This window comes from Suricata suricatta, chromosome 2 (assembly GCF_006229205.1).
Source record: "Suricata suricatta isolate VVHF042 chromosome 2, meerkat_22Aug2017_6uvM2_HiC, whole genome shotgun sequence".
Taxonomy (NCBI): domain Eukaryota; kingdom Metazoa; phylum Chordata; class Mammalia; order Carnivora; family Herpestidae; genus Suricata; species Suricata suricatta.
This window is the reverse complement of record NC_043701.1, coordinates 10,333,961-10,352,501: the sequence shown is the minus strand read 5'-3', so window position 1 is coordinate 10,352,501 and position 18,541 is coordinate 10,333,961. Positions and strand designations below refer to the sequence as shown.

General features: G+C 40.3%; 1 protein-coding gene across 7 annotated transcripts in view; it reads right to left on the bottom strand.

Annotated features, from left to right (window-relative positions):
- TPK1 (thiamin pyrophosphokinase 1) overlaps positions 1–18,541 on the bottom strand; it is a 327,322-nt gene that overhangs the window by 73,105 nt on the left and 235,676 nt on the right. For 3 of the 7 annotated variants that reach the window (XM_029922057.1, XM_029922040.1, XM_029922072.1), the window contains exon 7: positions 13,894–14,005. In XM_029922057.1, coding sequence (XP_029777917.1) covers positions 13,894–14,005 — 112 coding nt within the window. Of the gene's footprint in view, positions 1–9,682; positions 10,241–12,567; positions 12,737–13,893; positions 14,006–18,541 lie in introns of those variants that run through there. The other 4 variants (XM_029922047.1, XM_029922063.1, XM_029922080.1 and 1 more) reach the window with 4 other exon arrangements.

Sequence of the window (18,541 nt, the reverse complement as noted above, 5' to 3'; positions counted from 1 at the left end):
CTTCAGCAGCCGGTGTTCAAACTGAGGAAAGCCCTACATCAGCCACCCACCCTCTTCGTGTGGAGGAAGAACGGACCTGGAGTCCCAGTTCAGGATCTGAACCCTACGGTCCTCTTTTCTCTGCATTATTAACCCATGTAAGGAGCTGCTTACATTTTTCTGCTAATTTCAAGGGAAACTCAAGGTACAAGCTGCACAGAAAGAAATAACCACCAGAGACTTGTTTTGTCAAGGGGTTTTGTCAAGCACTGGTTTGTCCCTTTTGGGCTTGTTTTCATCTCAAAGCCAGAGGATCGCCACCCTCTCTTGCTAGTTTAGTTCTGTTCTCCTCTGTGGGAGAGAACAATACCGGGTAGTTTCCTGATGCAAAATTAAGCTTGAGAACTTGCCTCCTCTCTTTGTAAATTGCATCCTGAGTTTCACTTGAACTACAGCTCCCCTTCCCCAAGCCCAAATATTTCTTCCCTACAAACTTTATTTGGGGTATACAGTTTTACAAGTAGGCTCTGTTACGTGGGATGCTTCTATTTTAGCCTGCATACTGGACATTCCCCCAGTTTGATCTCCCCTTCTTTTAATTTAAGCCTAGTATTCTCCAAAATTTTTTGCTTTCTCACAGTTTGGCCTCCAAGCAATCTAGAGGACAAAATGGCAGCTCGATGCTGAGAAACCCGCATGCCACCTAGCCCTCCTGCAACCCAGCCAGCCTGCCCTTTTTATCACTGTTCTTTCTTTTTCATCCTTGAATCTTCAGACACTCAAAAATTCTGTTTTAACCATTTATCCTCTTTGTGAATGCTAAATACATCTGTTTTTCCCCTTGAATCTTTATTACAAGTATCTTCACAACCATGGTGACTGACATTCAGCTTATAATCACCCCAGAAATCAGACATCACAGTGAGCATAAGTTACACTTGAATTACCCACCTCTCCAAAACTGTGTGGCTCCTACTTTATGTGTCTTACAGAGTGGAAAGGTGTCTTGGGGTGGGAGGGGTCAGTTTCCAACATGATTTTAATTGCTACGGTGTTAATTTCTATCTCTGTTGTCTTTGATGCTGCCCAGTCTCAAGGAAAATTCTACTTTCATTTAGAGAAAAGGTTCTGAGATAGTTCACTATGTCCAATGCTTTTAAAAATAGATACATAAATCGCCGGTGATGGACCCATCCTATGTGCACAGAGGACTAAGTTAGGAAATATGAACCTTGGACAATTCATTTAACATCCTGTGACTCAGTTTCCTCGTTTATAAAATGAGGATAATACTCTGCATTCACAATGCAAAAGTTTGATTATTTGGACCCAGTAGAAAATTATACCCTGCAGGCTATTCCCACAGTTTATTCACCTGCACCCCTTGATTCTTTCTCTACAATTCATGTAATGACCACACGTTATTGCTTTCTTGTCTCCGTATATTAGCTAGATGGTTGAATGCCCCGAGGACACTCTGAATCAGCACAAAAGTGCAACCTGGAGGAGGGAAAATGGAAAGGGACTCTTGGAGCTTACACTGAAGTCATTCTCATCCGTCAACCTGTCCACATAAATACCAGGAAATCAACTCATTTAAAAACTTGGGAGGCGAACCTGAGTTATAATAGTGTTCTTGAATGCAGGTCAGTGAAAAATTGGTCTGCTCGCAAATTCCCATTTGTCATATTGCCTACAAATGCACGTTAATTGTTTTCATATTTAAATGCCTAGAATCAACCATAATAAATGTGTGTTGTCAGGTTGTAGGGAGTTTTCTCAAAACAAAACAGGATGATTATGGCATACAGTAAATTACTGTTGGTTCCTTGGGCTTTCAGAAGAATCACAAAAGGGCAAGGCCTTATGAGAAGAAAAATCATTCATGTCTGGTTCAAATCCTACAACATAGAAAAGAGAACTGGAGCTGAGCTAATGAAGTATATATCTAATACAAGTTGGTGGTAGGCCATATGTTACTAGTCTTAAGCGTCTGAAAATGTAATATTTGCCTACAAGTAGAATACTTGAAATCCTTCTCAGTGGCATAGTCTAAATGATAATCTTGCTCCTCTCTTTGTATTGTTCTCTCCAGAGAAATAATATGTCCTGCTCAACGGCAACACCCTCACCTTGGCCTTGCCTTCTTTGTGAAAGCTGGGTCCTAGAGTTCCCATCACCGTCATTTTGTGCGGTGTTTCCTCGGGGCTAATATTTGGAACTTATCCAAAGCTGCAGTTATGTGGTCTATAAGCCCAGACTGACTGAATCTAGGTACACACTAAGAAAACTCAAACTTGTCATATCTCACATAATACAAGTATGTGCACCTGACGCGCGCACGCGTGCGTGTGTGTGTGTGTGTGTGTTTGTGTATGCACGTGCATGAGAGAGAGAAGGGGTAGGGGGAAGAGTAAGAGTAGCATAAATAAACCAGTAAGTTGACGGTGTATGTGTGCTCAGTTGATTAATTAATAAATGCCTGCTGGATCTTTCATGACCCTGAGAGCCCTGAGACTAATAATGTGTGGCTATGTAAGCAACAGAAGCAAAAGTCAAACTTTCTGCCTTTTGCGTTTTTACCATCTTATTCACAAATCAGACTGATGCCTGTTTTTGACGGAACAGTATCAGTTTCTCATGTAAGTGCAGCTTCAATGGCTGCAAAAAGTTAAGAAATACAAAAAGGACAGAAAAGAGCAATATGTCTAATAAGAGAGTGCTTGCGGGGCGCCTGGGTGGCTCAGTCGGTTAAGCCTCCGACTTCAGCTCAGGTCAGATCTCACGTTTGTGGGTTCGAGCCCCGCGTCAGGCTCCGTGCTGACAGCTCGCTCAGAGCCTGGAGCCTGCTTCCGGTTCTGTGTCTCCTTCTCTCTCTGCCCCTCCCCCTCTCATGCTCTGTCTCTCTTTGTATCAAAATAAATAAAACATTAAAAAAAAAAAAGTTAAAGAGACTGCTTGCAAGCCCACGGCTGGACGGAGCTTTGGCTCTGGCCTGTGCAAACCTGACTCCCTTCACGGTTCTCAGGGATCAGAATACACACGTGGCAAAACCTCACTTCAACCCTTGGAGAACAGAAAGCAGATGGATGGAAATTGTTACCCTTGTTCTCCTTTGTGGACACCAAATAAGTCGTGCTCACAGTTTGCTTTGTTTTTATGCTTTCTTGAGTCCTTATCACAAGTTATCTGAGGCCAGATGAAAGATAGCACTGAAATTCACCTTCTCAATGACAATATTAACAGTCCTCATACATTAATTTTCAGAGTAACTATAAAGATTCAATGATCTAAAAACCGTATTCAGTAAGTATTATTTCAGAAAATTATTTAATTCATTGATAAAAGACCTGATATGGGATGCTGAATAGTTATCTCCCCCCACTCCCCCCAGATGTCCACACTGCAATCCCTGGAACCTGGGAATGCATGAATTATATGGCAGGAGGAGTTTGGCAAGACGTGATTAAATAAAAAATTTGATATGGAGTGTCACGGATTACCCAGGTAGTCCCAGTGTAATCACAAATTCCCTATAATCAGGAAGCTATACGGAGTCGGAGTCCTCAGAGTCAGAGGAAGAGATGTAACAGGGGAAACGGAGGACAGAGAGAGATTTGCCGATGCACTGCTGCTAGCCCTGAGGATGGCGGATGGAATCATGGGCCAAGAGATGTGGGCAGCCTCCAGAAGCCGGAGATGGTAAGAAAGGATTCCCTACCACCTGAGCCTCCAGGAGGAAGGCAGCTCTGTCAACACCTGGATTTTCGTTTGGTAAGACCCAGGTAGGATTCCCGCCTCCACTACTAGAAGATCATGGATGTGCTACTTTAGGCCACTAGTTGGTGGTAATAATTTGTGACAGCAGCAATTTGAAACTCATATACCTGGACACTTACATCATGCAAAGTTGAACATATATGGTTATTTGTTAACCTATCAAACGTCACACGTTTAGATTTATCTATCTTTCTGTGTGTTTAGAGCCATCATCAAGCATCACAACTGCCTGCAGTGTGGGCAGTGAAGGAGATCGGGAGGAGAGTGCTGTGTGCCAGGGGTCAGAACACCTGGGCTTTAGGTCAGCTCTGTCTCCAGGAGGCTGTGGTGTGGGGAAGTCATTTTCAGATCTTCTTAGTTATTTCACAAAATCACAGGTCTCAACAACCAATGACATTATCACAACACTATCATCTTGACATTATGGGACTACAATTATTCCAGAATAAATAAAAGCAGATAGTATTCATACAGTCCAGCACATATATCACAGAAATTACCATTTGCTGGTGTTTACTATGAAGAATGCATTAAAAAAAATCAAGATGTAGTATCAACAAGATTTCTTTTTTTAATACATCCTATTAGTAAAGATAGTAATATTCTGCTATTTCCATAATGTAGTCCTAAAGCATAACAAATGGCTCAGTGAGGCCTGGAGTAATGAAAGTGGTCTGTGCTGTTACATTAAAGTTTTACCAAATACTTGGAAATACTCATACTCTATAAATAGAAATGTACAGCCTCCTTGAAAAAACCCTTGTGAAAATACTCATTTTGCAGTTATTATCCTAAATTATATAAACAATATAAACACAATACTGTAGGTACGGCCATTATGAAAACTACATCTTTCACTCCTCTGTCACACATGTATGTTTACATAAATTTGTTAGAGAACTTTTTTTATTTCTGAGATTTGAAAAGATTCTTACTGGAAAATTATTAATGACGAAAAATCAATACTGGAATTTATAGTTAGCACTTTCCATTTATAAATAAAAATGGGCTATGAAAACATTAATGACTCTTCTAAATTAATCATGAAAGGCACAGAGATTGAAGGTCATCGATGGCTCGCTGAACACAGAAGGGGGAAAGATTTCTCCTATCTGTGTTTAGAGATAAATGTTTTTTATTATTATTTTTTTTTAACTATAATTTATTGTCAAGTTGGGTAACATACAACATATACAGTGTGCTCTTGGTTTGAGGGTAGATTCCCATGATGCATCGCTTATATACAACACCCAGGGCTCATCCCAACAAGTGCCTCCTCGGTTGCATTTCTACACACCAATAATGAAGCAACAGAAAGAGAAATGAAGAAATGGATCCCATTTACAACTGCACCAAGAACCATAAAATACCTAGGAATAAACCTCACCAAAGAGATAAAGAATTTGTATGCTGCAAACTATAGAAAACTTAGGAAGGAAATTGAAGAAGACACAAAGAAATGGGAAAACATTCCATGCTCATGGACTGAAGAACAAATATTGTTAAAATGTCAGTACTACCCAAAGCAATCTACACATTCAATGCAGTCCCAATCAAAACTGCACTGGCATTGTTCTCAAAGCTAGAACAAACAGTCCTAACATTTGTATGAAACAAAAGACCCCGAATAGCCAAAGTAATGTTGAAAAAGACAACCAAAAGCAGAAGGCATCACAATCCCAGATGTTAGCCTCTACTACGGAGATGAGTGTTTTTTTAAAACCCACTTTACATATATATATATACACATATATATATATACACACACATATATATATATACACACACACACATATATATATACACACACATATATATACATACACACATATATACACACACACACACGTATATATAATTTTCATGTAAATGCAACTTCCTTCCGATAAAGTTGTGCTTGCCTCAATGTTCAGTGATCTATACTCCTTGGAAGGGTCAGCCAGCTTCTGTTGTTTATTATTAGAAACAAGACGGCCCTGTCGGTCTCCTTCTCCCCCTCTCCTCTCTGTGGCAGTGAGCACACAAATAAAAGAGGGCGAAGGATCAGAACACAACCAGGTATCTCCTGCAACCAGAATCCCCTCTATGTTGTGTCCTCCCCAAATCTGCATCCTCCCTGCTACACTACTTTTGTCTTGCTTTTGTTGCCTTGGTTGACTTCCCTAGTGTTTCCCTCTTGAACGCGGAGATTTTAAGAGTCGGTGCAAAAGAATGAGCCTGAACCACTTTCTTACACCATACCCAAAAATAAACTCAGAATCGATGAAAGACCTAAACTTAAGACAGGAAGTCATCAAAGCCTAGAGGAGAAAACAGGCAACAACCTATCTGACCTCGGCCTCAGCAACTTCTGACTTGACATGTCTCCAGAGGCAAAGAAACAAAAGCAAAAATGAACTACCGGGACTTCCTCAGATAAAAAGTTTCTGCACAATGAAGGAAACAATCTGCAAAACTAAAAGGCAACTACAGACTGGGAGAAGATATTTGCCAATGACGCATCAGATAAAGGATTAGTATCCAAAATCTATAAACTTACCTAAGTCAACACCTAAAAAAACAATCCAGTGAAGAAATGGGCAAAAGACATCAATGGACACTTTTCCAAAGAAGACATCCAGATGCCTGATAGACATGAGAAAAAATGCTCAACATCACTCATCATGATGGAAATACAAATCAAAACCACAAGGGGACACCACCTCACGCCTGTTAGAATGGCTGAAATCAACAACTCAGGCAACAACAGATGTTGGTTAGGATGTGGAGACAGAGGAACCCTTTGACTGCTGGTGGGAATACAAGGTGGTGCAGCCACTCTGGAAGACAGCATGGAAGTTCCTCAAAAAATTAAAAATAGAACCATCGTATGACTTAGCAATTGCAATACTAGACATTTATCCAAAGGATACAGGAGTGCTGTTCTGAACAGGCACACGCACCCCAATGTTTATAGCAGCACTACTAGCAATAACCAAAGTATGGAAAGAGCCCAAATGTCCATCAACTAATGCATGTATAAAGAAGATGTCACTTATACATACAATTGAATATTACTTAGTGATCAAAAAGAATGAAATCTTGCCATGTGCAACAATGTGGATGGAACTAGAGTATATTATGCTAAGCAAAATAGTCACAGAAAGACAAATATCATATGACTTTACTCATATGTGGAATTTAAGATACAAAATAGATGAACATAAGGGAATGGAAGCAAAAAAATGATGAAAACAGGGAGTGGGGAAAACATAAGAGACTCTAAATGCAGAGAACAAACAGAGGGTTGCTGGAAGGTGTTGTGGGAAGGGGGATGGGCTAAATGGGCAAGGGGCATTGAAGGGGACACTTGTTGGGGAGGGCGCTGCGTGTTCAAAGTAAGTGATGAATCACTAAATTCTGTTCCTGAAATCATTACTACACTATACCTTAACTAACTTGGATTTAAATTAAAAAAAAAAAAAAGAAAAGAAAGAAAAATACATTTGAATGGTAAAAAAGAAAATACATGGCAAAAAGAAAAAAAAAAAGAGTAGATGTCAGTATTATCCTGATACCAAAACCAAAGACATCACAAGAAAACAAAAATTGACAAAACAATGTATTTTAGTTTATGGGTGCAAAAATCCTCAAAAGAGAAAACTGAATCCAGCAATATATAAAAAGAATTATACATCATGACCCAGTGAGATTGGTACCAAGGATGCAAATCTGGTTTAACATCCGTAATCCAGTTAATGTTAATATGTTATATCAATAGAATTTTTAAAAGCCCCACAAAATCACAAAATCATCTCAATAGACGAGATTTACAAAAGCACAGTCCACACGATTTCATGATAAAAAAACACTACACAAACTATGAATAGAATAAAATTTTCTCAATCTGATAGGAGACATCTATCAAACACCAACAACTGGCATCACGTGTGTGGTGAAAGAGCGAACACTTCCCACCTAAGATCAAGAACAGGACAGGGACGTCCACTTTTGCTGTTTTCAATATTATTTGAATATTTAATATTGTGCTGTCGCTTCTAGTCCAAACAATTTGGCAAGAAGACGAAATAAAATATTCAAATTAGACAAGTAGTAAAATTACCTCTATTTATAGAGGACATGCTCTTGTACATAGAAAATCCTAAGAACTCCACTAAAAAGCATTTGTAGTAATAAATGAGTTCAGCAAGGTTACAGGATATGAGTTCAAATGATACAAAATCAATCGTATTTCTATAACTTGTACTGAACAATCCAAAAATGAAGTTACTATTATTGAAATGAAATAACTGAAATAAATGAAATAATTACTATTATTAGCAGTAATAAACTTAACCAAGTAAGTATCAAACTTGCTGTATAAAAACAGCAGGACTTTGTTGAAAGAAATTAAAGATCTAAATGAAAATACCCTAGGTTCATGGATTGGAAGACTTAACATTATAAAATGGATTGACTTCTCAAACTGATCTGCTGAATCAACATAATCCTTATCAGAATTCTAGCTGACTTCATAGAAGTCAATAAACTAAGCCGATTATATATACAAATCTTGGCTATGCATATAATTTGATAATTAAGTTCTATGCTATTTGATCTGCCATATTTTATCAGTTCTGACATGTACATTTCCCCCTCATCTCTGCAATTATCATTAGTATTTTTTAATAGTGAACATAAAATAATGCATCTTACAACTGATGGCATCTTAAATGTGATAAACTACAGTTATGTCACCTATTTGTAAACTTGAGAAAATGGTTTGGGAATAGAAAACTTTCACTCACAGCTTCCTTGGTGGGGGAGACTGAGGCAAAAAAAAAAAAGCTGCCTTATTATCATGCTTCATCTCTAATGCATGTGTTTTATGTAAAAATTTTAACAATATCTTCAATTCAAAGTAGGTTGATGGTTATCAAATAATTAATAAGACCTGAAAGATACTGTCCTTGAAACAGACAGGAAATATTTACTTCCCAATTTCAGAGTGCCCTTTTTAAAGCACTGGATTAGAAAAGCAATGATTAATAACAAAGACACCTACAAATGTAAAACACATCATGAGTTAGTGGCTCTGGCTCACAGCAGGACCCATATGCTAACAACTCCCAAACCTCCATCTCTGGCAGGGACCTCTCTCCTACACCAGACTTGCAATCCTAACTGAGGGGAACCACTCCCAGTCATAATGGGGTGAGAATGGGGTGAGAATTAAGGGCGTTTCTCACTGAAACTCATTATTACCAGGTGAAAAATCATTTCAAATGGTTTTCTCTTAATTTTTTCCTTTCAAATATATTTCACTTGGGTTAGATTCAAGTCTCTTTCAGTCAATGCTATGAAATTATTTCATTCGGCCACTTATTTCTATACTTTGAAAAACTGTAAGAGAAGGAACAATGAAGGTATAACTTCCCACTCAGTTTGAAGGTTATAAACAAGACAGCTGAGCAAATGGAGGGCAATTCCATTTGATATTTTCGTAGGCCAAAGTGTAGAGAAGTTAAAAGCTACGTCCTGGAGAATTTACATTCTTCTTCCCAAAACTTTCCATTTCCTGCTCTTATCTCCTGCCTTCCCCTATACATGTGCCTTCCTCTGGTTTTCTTCTCTTTATACCAACTTCATTTTAACACTGACTTACCTTATACGAAGTCTTTCATTTACTAATTGGAAATAAGGAAAAATAGCATACAAGACCTGAATTCAAATTTTGAGTGCATCAATCCCTAATGATGTGAATTTGGGCAAATCATTGCCTAGAGCTTGGAACTACCATGATTTTATCCGAAAAATAGGGGATATTTGAAAAGTTTTCATAGTTGATGAACTGTGCCAATTATCAGAGCTAAGGAAAACTAACTAGCACCAATGACAGGTCACACTGACACATACGGTAGGAAAACTGTAGGACGTCAAAGAAAAACATAAGGTCTGAAGGACAGACAGAGTTAAAGACAGATTATAAACGAATAATCAGTTTGCTTAACTGCGGATTCCTCAGTAGCAACAAGAGAAACCCCTAAGAGTATGGCCCAAAGAAAGTGAAAATAAGATTTTATTATATGAACAGCTGAACTATTCATCAGGATGGTAGACGAAGAGAAGACACTTTCTTGACGGAAGAGCAGACTCCTAGATGCTCTCTTCCCCCTCAGTCACAGAGCCCTCGTTTCGCTCGGGATGCTGATGTCTTTAGGTGCACAACTACATCCCAGGCTCTTTGCAGCTGGCGCGGCTGTTCCACAGTTCTGGCCACTGAGGCAAAAGACTGGATGCAGGACGGGCTTCTGGAGATGGCGGAGTCCCCGCAGTCTTGTTTTCTTCTCTGTGTGCTAGCCAGCCCAGACTCCTCTCTCCCTTCCCTCTCTCCTGAGGCTGGCAGGGGACCAGAGGGCTGGGACGGACACCTTAGGATGTGGAGGCAAAGGCTGAGGAAACCACAGACACCACGTCATGTAAATGCTTGTCTCTGCACTTTCTTACATAGGGAAAAAAGGAATAGGTCTTTTTAAAGCTACTTTCAGTTAGTCAGAACTGAACAATTTATTTGTTATATACCAAAGGAGAAAGAAAACTTGATTACCACCAAAAATATGAGGGTCTACAGGCGCCTGTGTGGCTCAGTCGGTTAAGCGTCTGACTTCAGCTCAGATCATGATCTGCGGTTCCTAAGTTTGAGCCCCGTGTCAGGCTCCATGCTGACAGCTCAGAGCCTGGAGCCGGCTTCAGATTCTGTGTCTCCCTCCCTCTTTCTGCCCCTCTCCTATTCGTCTCTGTCTCTCTCTTAAAAATAATAAATAACTATTAAAAAATTTTTAAATGACTGTCGATAGAAAACCTAAGTGAAGCTATACATTTTTTTAAATAGTGAAAGCATTCAGCAATGTATTGATATAATATACTAAAACTCAACTGTATATATATGCACCACCAAGGAGCTCTGGAAATTTAATTTTTTAAAAGGTATAATTTACAATAGCAACACAAAATACAGGGCTCTTGGAAATAAATCTTATATAAGATGTACAAGATCTTATGGACAAATTTTTAAATGACTGAAAGCAATTAAAAAGTTCTAAGTAAAAGAAGAGATATATTATGTTTATGGATGGGAAGAATCAATTACGCACAAGAATTTTTTCCCCAATTATTGTTTCCTCCCAATTACTCTACAAATGAAAAATAATCCTAATAAAACATACAATGGCTGTGTGACACCTGTCAGGCTAATGCTAACATTTATGAAGATGAAAAAGCCAGGAATAACTACAAAGACACGTGTTCTCTCAGTGGGAACCAGAGACTGTCATGAAGTGTCACTGATGAGCATCAGACTGGCAACGATGCTGAAATCTGACAAACGCAAGAACCGCAGGAGGATACAGAGCGCGGGGCTCCCGGTTCTCCTGGATGAGTGCTCGGCGGCTTGCCCACGGCCGAGCAGCGAGGAGCACCTGCTAAAGGTCAAGATGCTCAGGCCTGGGATGCGGCAGCCTTAGTCCTGAGTGCGCGGCCAAGAGAAGGAAACTCTGCTCCCAGATCCGCGATACCCAGCGTTCAGGGCACACGGGTATGCAGTAAAATATGGGCCGACAGCCAGCTTCAAAGACAGTTGCTCATTTTCACTTTTAGGTGATGGGGACGAAGGCACCTTTCACACTTGTTCTAAAGACAGAATATGAGGAGAGATCTTGCAAATTGAAACTGACAAATCGGATTAGTTGTAGAACTTGTGGCATCATATTTTTGAGCGGGTAACACCTGGTTGAGAGCCAGCCGCCAGACCACCTGAGGGAGATGGTGACCGGTTTCCTTGGGAGGACTTGTGTCCTTTCCCTGACCCAAGAAGTGGTCAGCGCCTGACTGGAGTTACTGCACCTCCTTTCTCTTTTCCTGGTTGACATTCACTTAAGGGCTCAGCTTTCCCAGAAGGTGACACCGAGTCAGGCAGGGGCCCTGTCCTCTTGGTGACAGAAATCTAGACACTGCCCTCCAAGTCAACACTGTGTCGTTTCCCAGCTGTTATTACTACTTTTTAATGAAGTAATATTACCTATCACAAGACCCCATTAGTTAGCACTTTCACCACAGAGAATTGATGAAGCAGTGTCTCAATTTTCTTGTTTTGCATACTCCATTAAGTTACTATTTCCATATTTTACATAAAATAGTAGAGGAAAAAATAATTATTTCAGAAGTCAGTGCAATCTGTACACATATAAATAAGTAATAGTAGGGAGCGTTTCTGCAGGATTGGAACAGTATCACGGATAGGGAAAGTAAAAGCCACATCACGCCCCAGGCCCCCTTCCCAGAGCCAACTTCGTTATGCAGAACTAGAAAGTGCTTATTACCAAGGGACAGAGGGGTCAGAGGGTGTCCTCAAAAGCCCTGAAGCATTGCCGATCACCCCCCCCGCCGCCCACCGAGTCCTCCAAGCAGCCCTGAAAAGTGAGCTCCCTGCCAGACCCAGAAGGACCTCACCAGGTCTAGACTCCGGCCCGGGAAAGAACGGAACTCTAACTAGAAGCGGTTTAGGCTGCAAGTGTTTCCACAGAAAGCTTCTAATGGGAACTCCTGTCGGTTTTAGCTAACCAGCTTCAAAGCCTGTCACTGACTTCCCTGCACCAGAGTGGATCTGTCTCACCATCCTTTCAAATTCTGATGAGCTCTCCAGACATTTGCCTCAAAATATCTCTAGTTCTTCCTAATTGTTTCAGCAGCGGCTGGTAGAAAAGTCTTTCAAAATATCTTTTTATCTTAAAATTATTTATTTCTCGAAATATTCATTTCCTTGTGGGTACCTAAGGGTTAGCCATGTTCTCAAGGAATGTCGTGTCCAGCCCAGGCCAGCAGGGCTGAAAATCCTGGAGGGTTCTTTTCCTGAGGGAGGGAGAGGAAACAGGGCAGGAGAGGGGAGCGCAGAGAGTGAAGACAGCACAGGGTTTCCGATTAAGCCTCTAGCTTCTTCGTCCTTTATTAAAAAAAATAATCTCTTATATAGCGTTTGGGGCAGGGAACTGACCCAGGTTAGTTGCCAGGTAACAAAATTTTAGAGAAAGGGGTAAAACGGACTGAAATTCCGGACACAGCATCAAAGGGAAGCGCGCAGACTAGCGTCTGCAATGCTGGGCAGGGGAAGCTTGATGCTGCATACCCGAATGCAGGTTTGATCTTTTGGGCACCTTGGCCTAATCTACATCTGGCACAGCAAGACAGTCGCCAAAATTATTTTGGACCAGGAAATGGCAATCTCCAGCCTCCAGAATGCAAATTTTGTTTTTTGGTTGCTCCCTGGAGAGCGAATATCCTTGCCTGAGGCACCCAGAAAACTTGGCGGCTCCTGACAAAGGAACATGGTTCCCTATTTTGGGTTTTACAACCTTAGAGCTATTGGTCAAGCAGGAGACAATCCCTTTGACATTGAACCAAAGCTCTTTGATTAAATTGCTGTTATTCTTAAAGAGACTGGAGTTGACTCATTTCACAAGCCTGGCGGTTTATTTTGGCATTAGCATTTGAATCATGAAAAGATCCACCTCATTTTTTTGTTCTTTTCAGATCAGATACTTTTAGTATAACCTGGGCTTATTACAGTTAATAAGTACTGGGAAACATTTTAAAACTTCGTATGAGCAGCGCATCTTACAGAATCTCAGAGGTTTGATTACTACTTGAGTTAGAATACCTGCTTACCTAGAAAAGTAAAGGAGGTTTCAAGAACACAAAATCATGAAGAAGGTTTCGCAAAGAGTTCTGAAGACATTACTCCAAAATATACAAGTGGCCCCTAAGCCCACGAAAAGGAGTTTGACATCCTTAGGCATCGGGGTAAAAAGCAAAACCACAACGAGATACCACTTCATATCCACGAATATGCGTCAAAACAGAACAGAAAGAAAATAACAAGTGTGGGTGAGATGCGCAGGAACTGGAGACCCGCACGTCGCCGGGAGGGGTACGGAACAGCAGCTGCCCTGGAAGGCGGCCGACAGCTCACTCCAGGTTAAACCAGAGCTGCCTCGAACCGGGCCCCGTGGCTGGGTGTACACCAGAGAGGGATCTCCATCACGGTAAGTTATGTACATTCCTTAAGAAAGAAAACTTTCTTCTGGCAAGGGTTTTACTTACTCAGGTTCCACTTCAGGCCTGTTGTGGTGACATGATTGCAAGGCTGTCCGACAGGAATAAGGCCACACCAGTCGCCCTCCATTCCGGTGTCAACACGCAACCTGTGCTTTCCCTGAAGCAGAGAAAGAACGATCATTAACGCAGTGAAGGCGAAGGGAGGGTGTGGATGTGCACTGAAGACCTGGTCGTACGCACCACGTGGCATCCGAGAACTTCGTGTGGTTCGTCAGACTTAATCCTGACAACAAATTTAGGTGGTGTGCGCTGAATAATCCCACGGACTCTGACCTGACCTAATCCTGGCCACAACTGTACAAGGTAGCTTATTGTTAATTATCACTTTTACATATGAGAAAAGTGAAGCGTGCAGAGATTAAATGTGTCCAGGACCATACAGATAACAAGGGGGCAGAGCCAGGATTGCTACCTGTGCTTGGTAATTCCAAAGAGCAAACTGGATCCGCATGCTAATGATGCTGCGTTCTATATGACAGAATTCAAGGGTCTTAAACACTTGGTTAAGTGTAAATAAAACATTGCTTCCTAAGGTTGATCTCTGCTTTATCTCAGAATTGGGCTTCTAGCTTTCAGAATTCAATGTCAATCCTGCTAATGGCTAGCCTGCTTCCCAGGTCCACGGTCCTCTAGAGGATGCACACTGAGAAGTGCCTCTGCCCGGAACCGGTATCTGCCCCAAGGAATGAGTACGCTTCCTCCATCTGGATTATGAAAACTGGTATACTTTACCATGCTTTCAATTTTTCAGTTTGTAAGGCTAAAGTTAAATGTAATGTTCAACTAAGGCTATGATATTTTTTAAAATTTCTTTTTAGTTTATTTATTTATTTTGAGAAAGAGAAAGAGAGAGAAAGCAAGAGAGAAGACACAGCAGGAGAGGGGCAAAGAGAAGGAGAGACAGAATCCCAAGCAGGCTCTGTGCTGATAGCAGGGCTTGAACTCATGAACTCATGAGCCTTGAGATCATGACCTGAGCTGAGATCAGATGCTGATACGACTGAGCCACCCAGGGGCCCCTACATTGTTTGATTTTAAATAAAATATTTGGAAATTCCTCTTCTTCTGTAAAGTAATAACTTTCCATTCCTATTCTATTCACTATCCTTAGAGTATATGGTCTTTGCAGAAACGTACCTCAAGTCTTTATGGGAAAATGTCAAAGCGCATAGCTATTGAATAATAACGTGAAAAAGATATTTTTCAAAATCCACAAAACTCTGAAGAAGTGTGTGTGTGTGTGTGTGTGTGTGTGTGTGTGTGTATTTGAACACTTAATCAGAAGGCATAAACTCAATTAAGTGGGTTTAAATATATTCAAACACAAAAAATGTTTAAAGAAAACAAAATATATTTGAACTTGGTGACTGTCACTGGAGTGAACGCCGATACTGGTTTCAGAAGCAGAATTCAGTGCTTCATCAGTTACGTATGACACCCAGCACTCATCCCGACAAGTGCCGCCTTAATGCCCATCTTGTAGCTCATCTCACACCCACCCTCCTCTAACCCTCACCTTGTTCTCTACTGTTAAGAGTCTCTTGTGGTTGGCTTCCCTTTCTTCTCTTTTTTCCTCTTTTTCTCTTGTGTTCATCTATTTTGTTTCTTAAATTCCACATAAGTGAAATCATGTATTTGCCTTTCTCTAACTTATTTCGCTTAGCATAATACACTCTAGTTCCATCCATGTCATTGTAAATGGCAAGATTTCATTTTTTGATGATTAATATTCCATTGTGTGTGTGTTTGTGTACACATACATGTACACACACACACCACATCTTCTTTATCTATTCATCAGTTGGTAGACATCTGAGCTCTCCATAGTTTGGCTACTGTTGATAACACTGCTATAAACACTGGAGTGCATGTACATGTTTGAATCTGTTTTTTGTATCCTTTGGATAAATACCTAATAGTGCAATGGCTGGATCATAGCGTAGTGCTACTTTTAATTTCTGGAGGAGCCTCTGTACTATTTTCCAGAGTCGCTGCACCAGTTTGCATTCCCCCCAATAGTGCAAGAAGGCTCCCCTTTCTCTGTATCCTCACCAACACCTGTTGTTTCTTGTGTTGTTCATTTTAGCCATTTGGACATTAATAATTAATCAATGTCAAAATTAACATTCTGAACTTAATAACACAGTTAATTGCTATCTTCAATTGAAGACTTCCTTCCTTCTGTCTGCTTCACAGTTCGGTAGTGGTCAGCTATACACAGCATGTTTGGTGTTCCATGGAACTTGGTAAAAGATGGAGAGGGAGGGGGTTGGGGGAGTGAAATAGCGGATGGGGATTAAGGAGGCCCTTGTGATGAGCAAGGGGTGATATATGGGACTGCTGAGTCGCCATATTGCACACCTGAAACTAACAGAACACTGTGTGTTAACTACACTGGAATCTAAAATTAAAAAAAAAAAAAAAGAATTGGTGAAGGAAGGAGTGATTTCTCAACTGGTGAACATTAACTCCCTAAGAGAAGATTCTTCAACTTGTATCATATAATGCAAAAGAAACAGCACATATACATGTTAAGTTTTATTATCCCAGGGAGAAGATGCTGTTATAAAATCCACTGATTTAAGTGATACAGTGGTAAGCTTTCTTTTCTAGCCTTGCTATATATTCATTGCCTCCCTCATTATTTTAGCATTCAACACACCTTGAAATTTTTAATCTGGGAATAAACTAGTTTGTGGACTTGAGAAGTCACAGAAAGGTTTCAGCCTGCAGTCAATTAATATTTTTTTCTTTTGTTCCAAAAAGATGTTTAGCCATACATGAATGGTCTTTGTGTTCATATATATGCAAATTTGGCTTTGTTTGGTTAAAGAAGAGCAATATTATGCTTTTCTCCCGTATCTTCCATCTATGTGACATCTTTAAAAAATGAACAACAGAAGGGATTTTTGTTCACTCCTCACATTTCTCCATTCATAATATATGCTAGCCTATATGTGATTTGACATGGGCAGGCATACAGCCTGACATTAAAGAACTTCCCCAAAGATTTATGCCATTACTGGGGACTAGAGGCACATGAACTAATCATTGGCTTCCATCCACGCTCATGAATCACTGCACAGGCTCCTATTCTGTCCCGGGTTCTGAGCTAAGATAACTTGTTGAAACCGAAGGCAGTTCTGTATAGGAAAGACTGGACAAAATCCAGACAGTTTGCTTTTCCAGTCATGGTTATTCTTAACATATTGCCAACCTCAGTAAGACATGAACTTGTAATTTAGTGAAAGGTAGCCAAGATACAGCTGGGCGCCTGTGCTGCAAATCATACGTAGGAGCATGTTAAAGGTGGGAATCAGCAGGAGATCACTTTTGCTAGACTATAATGGAGACTTAGAGCAAAATATACACAAACTGATACCTAATGAAAGGGTAAGAAATCATTGTCACCCTGTTATTATGCTTCCTCTTTGCAAAACCCTGAGACACCACTGAGAGAAAAGATAATGTTCACCCTAGACTTTGCTCTTGCAAAAATATCAAACAATGAGGCAACTGAATTCTGTTTATACCTCTAAATCATTAAATACAATAACTACACCAAGGTATCTTTGTGTGAATCTCACAAAACACATTGGCAGCTTAACAAGATCATTCACAAAGCAACCAAACACAGGAAGAACACAAATGTACTTTCTACTAGATTTCTATTTAGTGGAAGAGTCAGGAAGCAGGTGCCCAGGCTAGGTATAAAGTAGATGACCATTCACCACACCGCCGCTAATGCTGAACTTACACCCTGCGGGAAACCAGCTACGATGTCTGCACACAGACCCGGTATGAATGAAATACCACTGTACACGGATAACCTCTGGTCGGTCATTATTTGTTAGTTTGTCCAGGTGCTTAAAAAATTTATCAACAAACACTGCAGGAAACGAAACAGGCTGCAGGAAAGAACAGTGAAAGGAGTAGATGCAGGTATCTACATTGTACCTGCTTCCTCTCACCCACAAATACAGACCTCCGTGATGGTGTTTTTTCACCCCAAGACTGCTCATGTGACAGAAGGTACTCACAAGAGAAATGGTCTCCCTGGTCAATTTGTCACTAAAAAATCTCAGAGCTAGAAGATTTGTATCTTTAATTTTGCTTTGCAAGTACAGAATTCAAAACATACGTGTATTGGTTTTAATCAAAGTAGTCTATAATGAATGTTACATATAAATATATTTACATATTTTATTTAAGGTAGTTTTTAAAAATTCACTAAAACCTTATCTATATATAGATCATAGAGTTTTCAATAGAAGCACAGTTTCCAAAATCCATCCTAAGGGAGCACGACTCCTAGGATCGGATAAGATCAGAAAGACCGTGTTTTAGATTCTCCTCCCGGAAGTCACAATGCACGCCAGCATGGTTAGAAGTTCCAGGCAGTTTGGTAGCAAAGAAATACTGTCTGGCTGAGCATGAGCTCCCCAAACTTACTTGACTAGACATCCTCTTTCTTGCCTCTTAAATAATACCTCATAATTACCCATGGAATCTGCATTTCATGAAATTTACCTAGGACAATACTGATTTGGAATAGTAATATGGTACATCCAAAACTAGAATACTTTGTGGTTTAATATTTCCACAGCCAGAACATTTCAATGATATGTCTTGA